The 13,869-nt window shown below is 36.9% G+C and overlaps 1 protein-coding gene across 2 annotated transcripts in view; it reads left to right on the top strand.

Annotated features, from left to right (window-relative positions):
* MAN1A1 (mannosidase alpha class 1A member 1) overlaps nt 1-13,869 on the top strand; it is a 148,214-nt gene that overhangs the window by 89,770 nt on the left and 44,575 nt on the right. For both annotated transcript variants that reach the window (XM_036024635.1, XM_028509280.2), the window contains exon 6: nt 47-141. In XM_036024635.1, the coding sequence (XP_035880528.1) occupies nt 47-141 (95 nt within the window). The remainder of the gene's footprint in view (nt 1-46; nt 142-13,869) is intronic.

The raw sequence follows: 13,869 nt of genomic DNA, 5'->3' as shown, positions 1-13,869 counted from the left end.
TTGTTTTGCTTACAACAGTAGCTTACTTCACTGTTTAACTTTTCAGATATTTCGAAAGAAAGCAGTGGAACTTGGGGTAAAATTGCTACCTGCATTTCATACTCCCTCTGGAATACCTTGGGCATTGCTGAATATAAAAAGGTAAAACTCTTCATTTTTGACAAAATATTTTAAGTTGGAATGGACAGTGGATGGATAATTAGTTGCATGATGTCGGCCACTTACACCACTGGGAGTCTTGGCATCTGTCCTTGTGTCAAAAGTTGTTAATTTTGCAGTTGTTCCATGACCTTAGATGGGCCCCTGTCCTAGGACAGCATGACCCCAGCAGAGTGGCCAAAGCCAGGCGTCATTTGAGAGGTTTTCACTATCATAGTGCATTGCCTCAGTGAAACTGTCTCTGTAGACTCCAAGAGCTTCACTGACCCAGATCAAACCAACCTCCTTGTCCCGTTTGGGTGCAGAACCCTGGTGTGACAAGTTCATGGGAATGTGGCCTCCAGAAACACCTGGGCTGAAGACTTTCTGGTATTGTCCTAGGGAATTGTTTGAATTTTCACGGTAGCTTGAGCCTTTTGTTAATAAACAGTTTTTATCTTAGGCTTCCTTCTTAACTCTTTTTTCCCCCAAAAGTAATTAATTGTATATGTGCCTTCTGATAATGATGATAGCTATTTGTAAAATATGAAGGTTTGTTGGAGATACTTTACACATAATGCCACATTTAATCCTGGTAACAATCCAAAAACGTCAGCACTGTTGTTATCTCTGTTTTAATGATAAGGAACTTGAGTCACAGACAGATTAAGTCATTTGCTGGCATCATCCTGTATATAAACGGTAGAGCTGGAATACTTACTCTGATGTTTACACAAATCACTGATGCCCAGGCATAAATTAAACTGCGTTCTTGTTTTATAAATGTCAAGATGTGCAGGTGGTTTGGCAGGATTATCAGTTAAATGTCATGCGTTGTTTTGATTCGTATGTTATATATGGATACCTTGAAACCATCCTGTACCTGTCTATGGGTGTGTGTGTGTGTGTGGTTGGACAGAGGCAGTGGGGCTGAGGCAGTGAGGTGGGGAGAGTCCCTACAACCTGCCCATGTTAGTTGAGGTAGTTCTCTACTCCATTATGTGATGTCTCAGGATCTGCTTTTCCTTGGAAGGGCCCTAAGGCTTTCCCTGTGATCTTGGAGACCAGAGCATATACTGCTGCAGGGTCTTAAGGCAGGGGTGGGTGTGAGCTTGGCTTAGAGGCAGCATGGCATTTGAGGTTTGTTTTTCTTTTCTGACCCGCGTAGACTGCTTTTATTACCTTCCTCATCTTCAGACTTTGTAGTTAGAGGCAGCATTCTGCCCTAGAAACTACTCTGTTACCTGAAGTGAGATCTGATTACAAAAACACCGTGCACATTTAACACAATTTCTCCCTCCCTACGCTCCGAGAAAAATGATATGGGCAGAATGGTACACTGCACTAATTGGTTATCAAGAGACCTGGTTCTAGGTATTCTAGAGGTGCTGTAGGTTTGTCCTTAGAGCAATTATTTCAGCTCTCCAGGCTTATTTGTAAACTGGTCGTTAGGCTACTTTAATTGTTATTTTGTGAAAATTTTCAGGTTCACCGGCCACTTTGGAATTCTGATGAAACACGACCCTCTCCTCATTGATTGCATATTCCTGAGTACACATATTTTTAGTTTCCAAAAGTGACAAATTTAAAATAGTAGAATGAGTGATCACTCCAACTGTCTACTCTAAGATTCCACGGAACTAGTTCTTCTTGCTTCCTGGAAGGGAATGAAATTATGTAAAGACATACTAAAATGAATAGAGACACATGTAGGCCTACATCTTTGCAAATATTCAGTCAGTTATTGTAAGGTGCTAATAGCATTTAATTAGTTCTGGCCTCTCTTGAAATAAGCAAAAGAAATTGGGTTATTTTAAAGCATACTTCACTTTACTTAGTGTTTATTTCTAACAGCCAAGAGGATTTTTCCTTAGTTAAATCTGTCCTTAGTGTACAGTGGAGATATTTTTTGCTACATAAAGGAATACTTCTAAAAACTATTAAATACTGAATCTTCTTTTATCTTTTATATGTGTGCCACTTAAAATTTTATTAACAGGCATTCAGGTTTTTCTTAACACCTTATTTTGCATTTACAGTATTTTACATAGATTTGTATAATTTCTAAGATTATAGGAAAATTGTATATGGTGAAAAATAATTTCCATTTCATTTATGTGTTCTCTAATGTTTTCAAGTTAAACTAGAGGAAATTAAGTGACTATTTGACAGCTGATGGGAAGACTTAATTTCCTCTGGGGGAGAAAACATTTCATATTTATCTGCAACAATTACATTTCAGGATACACTGTTAATGTCAACCTGGACATGTATGCTGTTTCATTGAAACGGGTTTAGGCCAGGGAATAAGGGACAGCTGCCATGGGGCTTCTCTTCTAGTGTTTTGAAGGCTATCACAAGTAGAAGTTTCAAAGAAGAGCGGAAAAAATATGCCTGGCACAATCATATTTTCTTAATTACCTTCTTGGAATAGGGGAGTGTCTGTAGAAGGAATGCCCAAAGAGGAAAAAAGTACTTGCAGATGCTTTTTGAAATAGCTGTGTATGTACTGTTGACTGGCTTTGGAACTCTTGGCAATACTTTGGATCAGAGAGGCATGGCTATGCCCTCTATAATATAGTTCCGCTCCTGCCTCCCAGTTTCGAAATTGTTATGGATGCTACTGCTCTTTGCCAACAACTACCTGTTAACAAAAATGTGAACTTCTTGGTACTATCTGTTCACATCTTTCTAGCATTCAGGTTATTAGCTAAAGATAATTGGTTTCTTTACCTTTCCTTTGTAAAAATAAATATTTATTTGAGTCCCTGCTCTGACGAAGATTGTATGCTAGTTCCTGGGGAGACTGTTCTCTTCTTTTCACTTTATTTAAAAAGAAAACAGACATGGGCTTTTCCTCAGGGTATCTACAGCCTGGTTGGCAAAGCACAATATATATATTTTATGTTATATTATCCACTCGCTCATGTAATTGACAAACGTAAGAGAGCCTGTGCCAAGGAGAGATAATAAGAATGTACTGGACTGAATTTAAAGCAAGCAGTATTTTGACTTGCGGAGGTTTACGCATTTGGAGCCAAAACACCAATAAGCCAAATTGGAATTCAGTATTTGTGCAAACTGAGAATAGCAGAGAACCTAAATAATTTACTCATATTCTACATTAGGAACTCTGTCCCGAAAATCTGTTTGGGGAAAAAAGTATTTTATAATTATCTCTTCTGTGACACCTGTAATAAATTCTTAATTAAACAGCTGAGCTGCTTTACGAAGTTGTAACTTAATCGGAATTGTGATTTAATAGCAAGTGTTAATTTGAACACATACCTAGGCAGTGCACACATTACCTGATTAGGCTAACACGTTTGCTTCACCAACACACCAGTAAGGATGGAAAACGTGTGACTTACATACACCTCTGCTAAAAGAAAATCGTTGGCTTTTTAACAGATTAGATTTTGATAGAACTCAATTTCTCTAATGTGAAAATGTCAAAATCTGATGTCTGATCTTGTTATTACGATTAGCGAGAGGCCAAGTACATTTTATCTTCCAACCTAAAGAAGAAAAATTACCTCTGTGGTTTGTAAAGTCAAGTATTTCATCATTTCCATAGATACATAAGTATATATATAAATATATGTGTATAATTCAAGCCTAGATTGAGTAAACTCACTAGATTTTGAGTTTTCTAAAGTGTGTTCTTAATTTTAAATAATATAGGTGCTATTCTCATTATTCGTTTCTATCACGGGGCATACCTTCTGGGCATTCCTAATAATTATTCTGTCTTTCTTGATAAATGAGTTAGTTTTAGCTGTGTACTATTTTGTCACTTGTTTTCTCTTTGTGGATTTTTCTGAAATGACACTTTCCTGGTGGTTCTATTAGGTTAGCAGAACTGTCTGTAGCATGTGCTTTTGCTGCACATGTCAAGGAATGTTCTGGGAGATGAGTGATCTTCATTCTAGCCCTCATTCGTCAGCAGGGCAATAAAGGAGGCGCAACTCTCTCACCTGTTGTTACTTCCTGTATGTGAAGTTGTATTCACTGCCTGCTCTATCCAGAGCAAGTGTGTACTGTATCATTATTTACGTTGTACTTTGTATTATTATAATTAAATTGCAAATTGCTTTACTTTAACTAAAATGGGGCCTTAATTAAGAATAGTACATAACTTAATTTTCCAATAGTGAAAGATTATCCCATGTGAAGTATATATATATATATTATAACAAAAGGCAGGAGCACCTTTATTAGGTTTCTTAATGCGTCAGCACTATAAAATGCTTAAATATTAAATTATACTTGGTTAGTTTTTATAGACACAAACTCTGAAAGACAGTCTAATTAAGTAAAGTATCTAAAAATATTTTCCACATATCTTGTGTTTTACTTGACAATTGAAATATAAACTCCTTAATCATTAAATTTGCTAACCATTTTTTAAAGTATCTGATTTCAGATTTGAAAGAGTTACGGAATATAGTTCTGTACCTTAACATCATAAAAATAATGTAAAAAATATCAAGGAGCAAGTTTTCTGAACATGAGCAGATCAGAGTTATAGAGAATATTTGCCAGTATTCGAAGAGGCGAACAGCCCGTGGTCACCCCACACAGTGTCCACAGCAGGGACACGCCCTGAGCGGTAAACCAGAGCGGCATCTTATAGTTTTTTCTGCCATGTGTAATGGATCTGTTACATTCAAAGTTCTACAAACTCTAGAAAAGTAAAACAACTTACAGTCTTACCAAGTATTTCAAGCTAAGCTGTTTTATGTTTTTATGTTTTCTGATTGGATGATTTACTATATTAGGTTTCCTTCTTCTATCTATTTTTATTTAGCCATTTAAACTCTTCTGGAAACAGTGATAACCATATTTTAAGGTTTTAATACTGATATGCATAGTTTTTAATATTAGACATTAGAATATTATTAACCTAGCTAAAGCTGCTATTTAATACCATTGCCAATATAGCTCTTGGCCTTGGATAACTCATGTAACTGAGTTTGTCTTCTTATAAGTTAAACTAAAATAACAACAATAGTAGTATCTATCCTGAGGATCTCATAAGGCTTTTGTAGAAATCTATTGAATTAATATGTAGATTAATCATTGCTAAATCCTATGAAGTAAATGTAAATTGGAATTATTAATTTATGATCTTGTTCTGAATTTTCATTATAAAATATTATATATGATAAAATAACATGGCTAAAACTGACTTGGTTCTCATGCCTTTTTATGGTCGTCTTCCATTTTTTAGCCACTCAGTGATTCTAATGTATTTTCAAGCTCAAGTCCCATTTGCTTAGGTCGGGAAGGAAGATGGTATTGGTAGAAATATCTGCAAATATGGAGAGGATGGCCATGTAGTCCCTGTGAGATATTGTGGCTCCATGCCCAAACATTTAATTTTAAAATTATTTTGGAATTTATAGGGTCAAAAGAATTCCTCCCTAAAATTATCTTTATTGTTGAATTACCTCCTCTACAAATAAGAACTGTTTAACCATAATATTTAAGAAGAGTGTAAGGCAATAAAATGTAATGTTTTTTCCCAAGCCCCGCATGCCAGCTAGGACTTGACCAGAATGGTACAGCCGGTCTCTGGAAAGGTGTGTGCATCCTTGCAGTAAACACGCCCACTCCGTTTCCTACCTCTTGGGCCGTGCTACTTCCCTCCCGGGTCTGACTGCTCTGGTTACTTACTTTCTGTCAGTGATGCTGTGCCTTCCCAGTGCTTTTGATAACTGGGACATTTTTTTAAATATCATTGCTGCCTCCCTACTCCCAATCTGTTTCCATTGCCAAGAGTAAGATCCTGGCATTTTTATAAGCCTCCTCGGGGGGCATTCTCATATTCAGCTGGGGTAAGAATCACTGCTTTGTGTCTAATATGTATATCCTGAGGATAACTTCCTTTCTTCTCTCATTGAACTTTGAAAACTTTTCCCTGCCCATTATATAGAATATTAGAAAATGGGTTGAAAATGCCCAGCTTGAAGTAGAACAGTGGGTCTCAAACTTAGACTATATGAGAATTGCCTGGGGGCTTATTAAAACACATGGGCCCCGCCCATGGAGATTTGAATTCATAAGGTTTTGGACAAGACCCCAGATTGGAGTTTCTTTCTTTCTTTTTGTTTTAAGATTTTATTTATTTATTTTTAGACAGAGGGGAAGGGAAGGAGAAAGACAGGGAGAGACACATCAATGTGTGGTTGCCTCTCTTGTGCCCTGTACTGGGGACCTGGCCTGCAACCCAGGCATATGCCCTAGCTGGTAATGGAACCAGCGACCATTTGATTATCAGGCCTGCACTCAGTCCACTGAGATGCACCATCCAGGGCAAGACTGGTGTTTCAAACTGGATCCCAGCTACTAGGAGAGACTGCTGCTGCTGGTCCAAGTTACACTTTGAGAACTGCTGTAATGTAAGGAATGAGCCAGCCATCAGAGCTGTTCAGATTCTTAAATCTCACAGCTGCTCAGGGAGGCAGCCAACTCCAAACATCGACGGAAAGGGAAAGGGCTGTTTTTATATTTCATTTACTTTTTACCCAACATTTTCACTTAAATCTAAGCAGTATATCGCAGTATATCAGTACATTCCAGCTACTGATTACCCAACAAGAGTTTACAATGTCCTTCTCCCCCTTGCATCATTATTATTATTGTTTAATCCAATAAGACCAGAAAGCACACTTTGTACCATTTTAACATAGCAGAGGCGGGGGAAGATATTTTGAATTAAAGATTTTAGGATAACTTTAAAATGAGGGCCACTTTGATAAAGCCATTCTGTGGCTTCAGGCAAAGTGACTTTATTATGAGTGGCTGGTGACCTGGCCCCACACCTGAAGGCGATCCAGGGCCAAAGAAAAGAGGCAGCCCCTCTCCTCCCACCTGAGGAGCAGGAACCTCCACTTCTTCTGGGTCATTTCATCCTCTTGCCAAGCTTCACATCACTATGTCCATGCCAGGAAGGCAGTAGCTTGACCAAACTAAAGGCATTTATTTATTGTAAGTGGGCAAGAAAAATGGCGATGCTTAATTTAAATGTCACCTGTGTACAGGCTTCCTCTGTTGAGACTTAAGGGACAAACAATTCTGAGCAAAGGATACTTCCCTGTTTCTTAGTCATGCATTGTGAGGCAGTAGGAATTGAGGGGCCTGAGGGTTCTTGAACTGTTCCCTTTCTTCCCAGTCATTCAGTCATAATTGCAGGTAATGACCAGGTAAATGGGGTTGTCAGAATCTTTTTTTAATCCCTGGGTGAAGGAGCAGACCATATCTGTCTTTGAACACAGGCTCTAGCAGTCCTCATTACATCTCTGTACCACCCTTCCTGCTCTCTCTCCAGGAGTCCCACTGGCCACAGACCTCTTCCGCCGTGCTGCTGGTGGGTCAAGGGCCACAAATTGACTTGTGAATGGAGTAAACCAGCTGCCCTTTTACTCAGCCGTGTATTAGTTCCTGAAAAAAAGGGGTTTTGTTCTATACTTTCATAAGGTCCTGTGTTTTATGGCTAAATTGCAGCATATGAGAAATCAAAATGCAGAAATTTATCAAAGGTCATGTGTAGCCAATTTAGACATAGTCAATCCCAAGAAGATTGCTTGCATCCCTTAAAAATGACTTGAGGTTTGTGGAGTCCGGTAAGGGGCCAAACTCACTCTTCAATTTTTGATAGATAGAGAATCTTGGTACAAAAACCCTTGGGACTGGATTGTTAACAATGGCCATTACATTCCCCACAACATCCCCATGGTTTAAGCAGTTAACACACCAGGAAGACTTTGCTTAAGGACAATTACAGTTATTTGAATGCTGCCAACTCAAAGCCACTTTCATCTCAAGTACGTCAAATGCACATAACTAGTGTGTTACAGACTCGGCTTTGTTCACACTACTCACACAATTGGTGGCAAACCAGCCTTGGCAATTTGAAATGTATTGCATATACAGAACTTAGATTAGGAACAAGTCAGAACGTATGCTTCTTACATTGCCTTTACAGGGCAGCAGTTGAATAATCTTTCCAAGCAACTCGCTATCCTAGGTTTTTAATGAAACAACAACCAGGTTTCCTGTGATTGTTCTCAGCCCCAGGCTCATGTTGTCAGTGCGGGGCAAACCTTTAAAATATCTAATTAGTAAAGTTTAACTTAAAGATTTATGAAATTGTTTGAATAGGTATTTGGTATCAAAGACACTTTCTTAGCCCTTATAATTGTTACTCATTGTAAATATTAAACTAACTGCAATGAATCTTTGAGTGGGAATCGGAAGGTCAATATAAAATATTTATACCACAGCCAGTAATTTTTAAAGCCCTCACGATCTCAGCGGGTGCGTTAACCACTCCGTGTTTCCTGCTTATGCAGTAATGGCTGTAGTTGACCTGTTTTGAAAAATGGGATGAGCAATAATTGATTACAGTTTCTTTTATTCACTGGAAAAGGAAAAGCGATGGAGCAATAGTAAGAATTAATTGTAATTATTAATCTGAAAATTAATGTGCAGCTGGGCATGAGTACAGGCAGTACAATTAGGTGATTTAGCGATCATGACAAATTATCTTCATCTGTAAGGTGAAGAGGTGCTAGATTTCCTTTACTCGGATTTTAGTAGCAGACTCAGTTTCAGGAAGGCTATATGAATGCTCGCGTTGCCCTTTTACCCTGGAAATGTCGATTAGAGTTTAGCCTTATTAATTAAATCTCACTTTCCTCCTTTGTCATGTCATGCTATAGTTTTTATGGAACATTTATACAAAACAGTGATTACTGGTAATTGACCTGCATATGTCGAATAATCTTAAGATGCTACTGAGAGTTTAATGTACCTTGTAAATTGAGAGGCTTCCAATTAAGTTGAGTTCTTAAGATAATCACTTTCAAAACCAATCAAGTAATAGGACATTAGTAAAGCTCTTATTGACTTAATTGTGACAAATTAATAAACAGACCCAGTGTAATTACTGTAATGGCTTTATCAGTGAGCAGTTTTCTAAAATTTACACATAAATCTATTCTACCCCCTCGAAGTACAATAAAAGTTATAGAAGTCATCCTAAGATGGATATCATTACTAATAGTTATACATGAGTACATTGTGCAAACTGCTTAGATTTCTGGTGTGTGTTTCCTTCTTTTTAAATGTGATTACATTTCCTTCAAAGGTCACTGAATCTACTTGCTAAGCCCTTAAACCACATGATTTTATGAGATCTTCTATATGTGTTGGACAAAACTACTACACATTCTTGTGTTTTCTCATCTCTGCTTCTTTGTGCCTGTGCCCTTGGGTTGATGCCCTGTCTTCTCCAAGAGCTATGGAATGTCATATCGCGAAGAACTATCAGCATAGTGCCTTTTTATACTTACTTGGCATTCTGCGATTAGACTTTGGAAAACAAATGACTTATGAATTGCTTATTTACCGTATTGTTTTAATATATGACAGTGCCAATTCCTGTAACTTTACTGATTGTGTTTAAGAAAATGGCAGCAAAAAGAACAGATATATAAGTCCTGTGTCCACTACTTTAAGAGTAGTGTGACAACTTTGTATATTTCTCAAAATAAATCTATGTGTTTAAAACCCTGCGTTTTACTGAACATCATAGCTCTATTAAAAATAATGTGATGGCACATATTTTTCTAAATTGCTTTGGTTTTCTCATTTTTTAAAAGTTGGGTTAATAGTATCAGTTTTACATGACAAAACCTAGAAATTCAAGAAATTGGGGTCTTTTATATCTAGAAGAGTAGATTACTATGGAATTACAAGATTCTGAAATCATGGTGGGCATTCATACAATCTATGCTTAAGTTAGACCTTAGCGAGGAAGAATGCACTTTCAAGTAACGTGCATGCGTGTGACACATGCTCTGTAATTCTACCAAGCCTCTCGTGTGTTTGGTTTATAACACATAGTCTTCCTCAAACACGGGTAGCATAGAGTCCTCATAGTAATTGTCATCATCTGGGACAACAAAGGGAAGAACACAATGAAACTGCCCAGCTGAAGAAGGGTTATTTTGAAATTATTGGAATACCCTAAAATAAGGACTGCAAATAGAACTAAAATTGTGGCAATTTCATTAATTATGAGGTATTTAAACTTATGGTTCTTGAATTTAATAGGAAAAAATGAATTTAACACTGTATAAATGCAGCATGTTTAGGCATTTATTCACATGCAATCACTGTAGCCAGTGGCACGAGGGGATTTGTACCCCACAGTTACATCAGGACCATAGGGATAAGCCTGTGGCTTGTAAACTTTTTTGATCTCTTAGCAGTAAAATATTTTTGAACACTTACTCCAGAGTATATACTCTCATTTATAAGTTTTACATACATATAGCAGTGTTTTAATGTCATGTTCATTTTAAAACATTCAGAAAATAAAATTGTATAAGCATAAGGTGAGAGTCTGAAAAAATGTTTTATTAAGAGAAGATACATGATATTTTTAGTGAAAGCAGTGTGATTCATTATTTTTTAATTTTCATTTAATGCTTGTAATACTATGAGTAATTCAAAGTTCTTGTTATATGTTGCTTCGAAATGTGGCGTTAACTCTGTCCAGGTGGAAAAGATGACTCAGTCGTATTGATGAGAGAAGTGTGGCACTGACTCACCTCCCAAAACATGCTATTTGTTTTAAATCCCATCCTTTAGTTATGCAAAGGATATTTTTGTAATTCTGCTAGAAAATGTAAATCTTTCCTGATAGCATCAAAGTTTGTCCTTGCACACTTACAGAAAACTCTTCCTGTGAAAGACTTTAAAGCAGGATACAAAATTTCTCTCTCAAGTTTAAGAGGAATATGAGTTTAAAGGTGAGCCACTTTCACAGATATTTTCATAAACATCCAATTTCAAATGATTTTCCTCAGAGTTTCTTTAAAATTCAGAATTTATTTTACTCATGTTAAATTGTCATCTTGATCTTCAAGTGGTAGACTAAGTGTGTTTTCTTCCTACTTCTTTCACTTTTCTTCATTTTAAATTATCTGTTAGGTAGCATGTTCCTGACTACCACTTGTCCCAGTAAACACCAGCAAATAGGGGCAGATTCTGTTTTTTTTTTTAATCCTTACCCAGTGATATCTTTATTGATTTTAGAAGGAGTGGAAGGAAGTGAGAGGGAGAAACATCAACCAGGTGCCTCTGGTACGTGCCCTCACCAGGGATCAAACCCACAACCTTCTGATGTAAGGGATGATGCTCCAACCAACTGAGTCACCTGACCAGGGCATTGTCTTTGCCTCAAGACAATCAGAAAATCTCTTTCAGTACAAAATATTTTCATGATCACTCTCCATGTCTTTATAGAGCATTGTAGTTAATCTCTATAAAGGTCTTGGATTTTAAAATTAACCACATCAGTGACATTCTGTTGCTCATAAACCCCAACAGAGTTGGCTCTCCTCCATTTCTGTGGGTTCCTCATTTGTGAAGTTGACCAACCTCAAGCAAAAATATTCAAAAAATAAAATATTCTGTGGCTGACATGCGCTATGTAGTTAGACCTACAATGGTTGCTGATGTACTGAACATGGATAAACATTTTTTGTTGTCATTATTCTCTAAACAATACAGTATGACAAGTATTTATATCGCATTTACATGGTATTAGGTATTATAAGTAATCTGGAGATGATTTAAAGTACATGGGAGAATGTGTGCAGGTTATATGCAAATACTGCCTCATTCAATAGAAGGAATTTGAGCATCCCTGGATTTCAGTGTTTGAGAACGGGTCCTGGAACCATCCCCCACAGATGGCGAGGGGTGACAGTGCATCAGGAGGCTCTAACAGCTGTGGAACCAGTGAAGGTGCCCCTGTCAGCCTCTCCTCATTGTGCTGTCATCTCTACAAAAGATGTGTGGGCCTACCTCTTTTATATGAAACTTTTCACATAAGCACCAAGGGAGGGGAGCAGTGCATATCTGAATATTTAATTTCATAGAGCTTTTTTCTTACTTTTAGGTTTAAAAAAAATTAGAAATAGCAGCTTTGATAGTTTCTTCTTGCACTCTAATTAAGAGCTTGGCATTCTGCTTCAAAGGCTGCTGCCACAAACAATGCCCATCGAAATGTCACTTACCTTTATCAAGCCCAGACAAATGTCTCATCATTTGGCAGCTTATAATGGGCATATTGTCTCATTATATTATGTGGACTTTGATCCTTTTTGGATGACTCTTGAGAATACTTTTTAAATGGGTTTCAGTGGAAGTTCTAAATTGGTTCTAACCAGATCTAAATATTATAACTCTAAATAATCTTGTGGCACTTTCTCCTTTATTTGTATTAAGTTTCTGCACTTTAAAGCGGGCCAGTTGTGGAAATATGCCTGGAAAGGTTTTTAATTAGATCAAGAGCTTTTCTTAGGTGAGTTATTGGTTTTAATATGTAATAGGTCAGAACGTGCTTGAAGACATTAATCTTTAATATTGATTTGGTAAGCAATAAAATGATGGAGGGTGTTGATTTGTACTGGAAGAATGATAGTTTAAGATGAACAACACATTTGGTGCTGGGATCCAAAATTTTTAATAAATTTAGAGGGTTTCAAATTAGTCTGAGGCCTCTGACCAAGAGAGTGGTGATTTCATATTAATATTTGAAAAAGAAGTTTCAAAAACTGGAATTACAAAGGATAAGCTCTATAGAATAATGTGCAAAAATAATAAATTTATTTTTAAACCTTTCTAAAGACATAAAGTTTCAGTCTCTTTTCTAACTAAAAGAGTACTACAAAATGTATTTATTATTATGTTGATCCTAAAAGAAAGATGTGTAAAAGGTAGGAGATGGGAAGCAAGAATTGTGAGTGTCCAAGCTATAGGCAACAAGACAAGCTAATGTATTAGTGCCTTATGCATCTGTAATTCTCTGTAGCCCACAAAGGAGTTCCAACTATATATATATATATATTTTTTAAAGTTTCATTAATTTATCCCTGGCTGGCGTAGCTCAGTGGATTGAGCGCGGGCTGGGAACCAAAGTGTCCCAGGTTCGATTCCCAGCCAGGGTACATGCCTGGGTTGCAGGCCATAACCCCCAGCAACCACACATTGATGTTTCTCTCTCTCTCTCTATCTCCCTCCCTTCCCTCTCTAAAAATAAATAAATAAAATATTTAAAAAAAGAAGTTTCATTAATTTGATTTAATCTGGTCTGGCACAGACATAAATATCCAATTCTGTAATTCAAGTTTAAAAAAAATAGTTTGGAACAAAACAATAATGTTATGCTTTTAATTTTTCTGATACATGGAAGAAAGACAGGGAAGACAAAACTGCCAGAATATTTTACTGCCACTATAGGCTAGCACTGCATTTGTGCGTTTGTACTAAATTGATCGTTAAGCACTCCCACGTCATTAAAATAGTTTTCCATGGGTCTGGTTGCATTCCACATACCTCCCAGAACTAAATTTTACCAGTAACCCTAGGATTTGTTAAGTTCACTTTCACTATTTAGGGATAAAAATAAATGTAAACAAATAGAATCACCCGTCTAAAGGGCTAACTAAACATGAGAAATTCTATGCATGCCATAATTTTTATCTGGATATAAAAATGAAGGTTGTACAAATCTACCCTTCATCTTCTGTTCTAGGAAAAAAAAATGAATTCTTTTAAACCTTGTTAGAATCAATTTTTCTGCTTTCCTCCCATCTTAGTGGCTCTTCTACTTCTGTACTTTCTCTTCATCTTTGTGATCAAAATTTGAAG

Source organism: Phyllostomus discolor, chromosome 4 (genome assembly GCF_004126475.2).
Source record: "Phyllostomus discolor isolate MPI-MPIP mPhyDis1 chromosome 4, mPhyDis1.pri.v3, whole genome shotgun sequence".
NCBI lineage: Eukaryota > Metazoa > Chordata > Mammalia > Chiroptera > Phyllostomidae > Phyllostomus > Phyllostomus discolor.
Note: the sequence above shows the minus strand (reverse complement) of the source record. Positions and strands in the feature narration are given on the sequence as shown.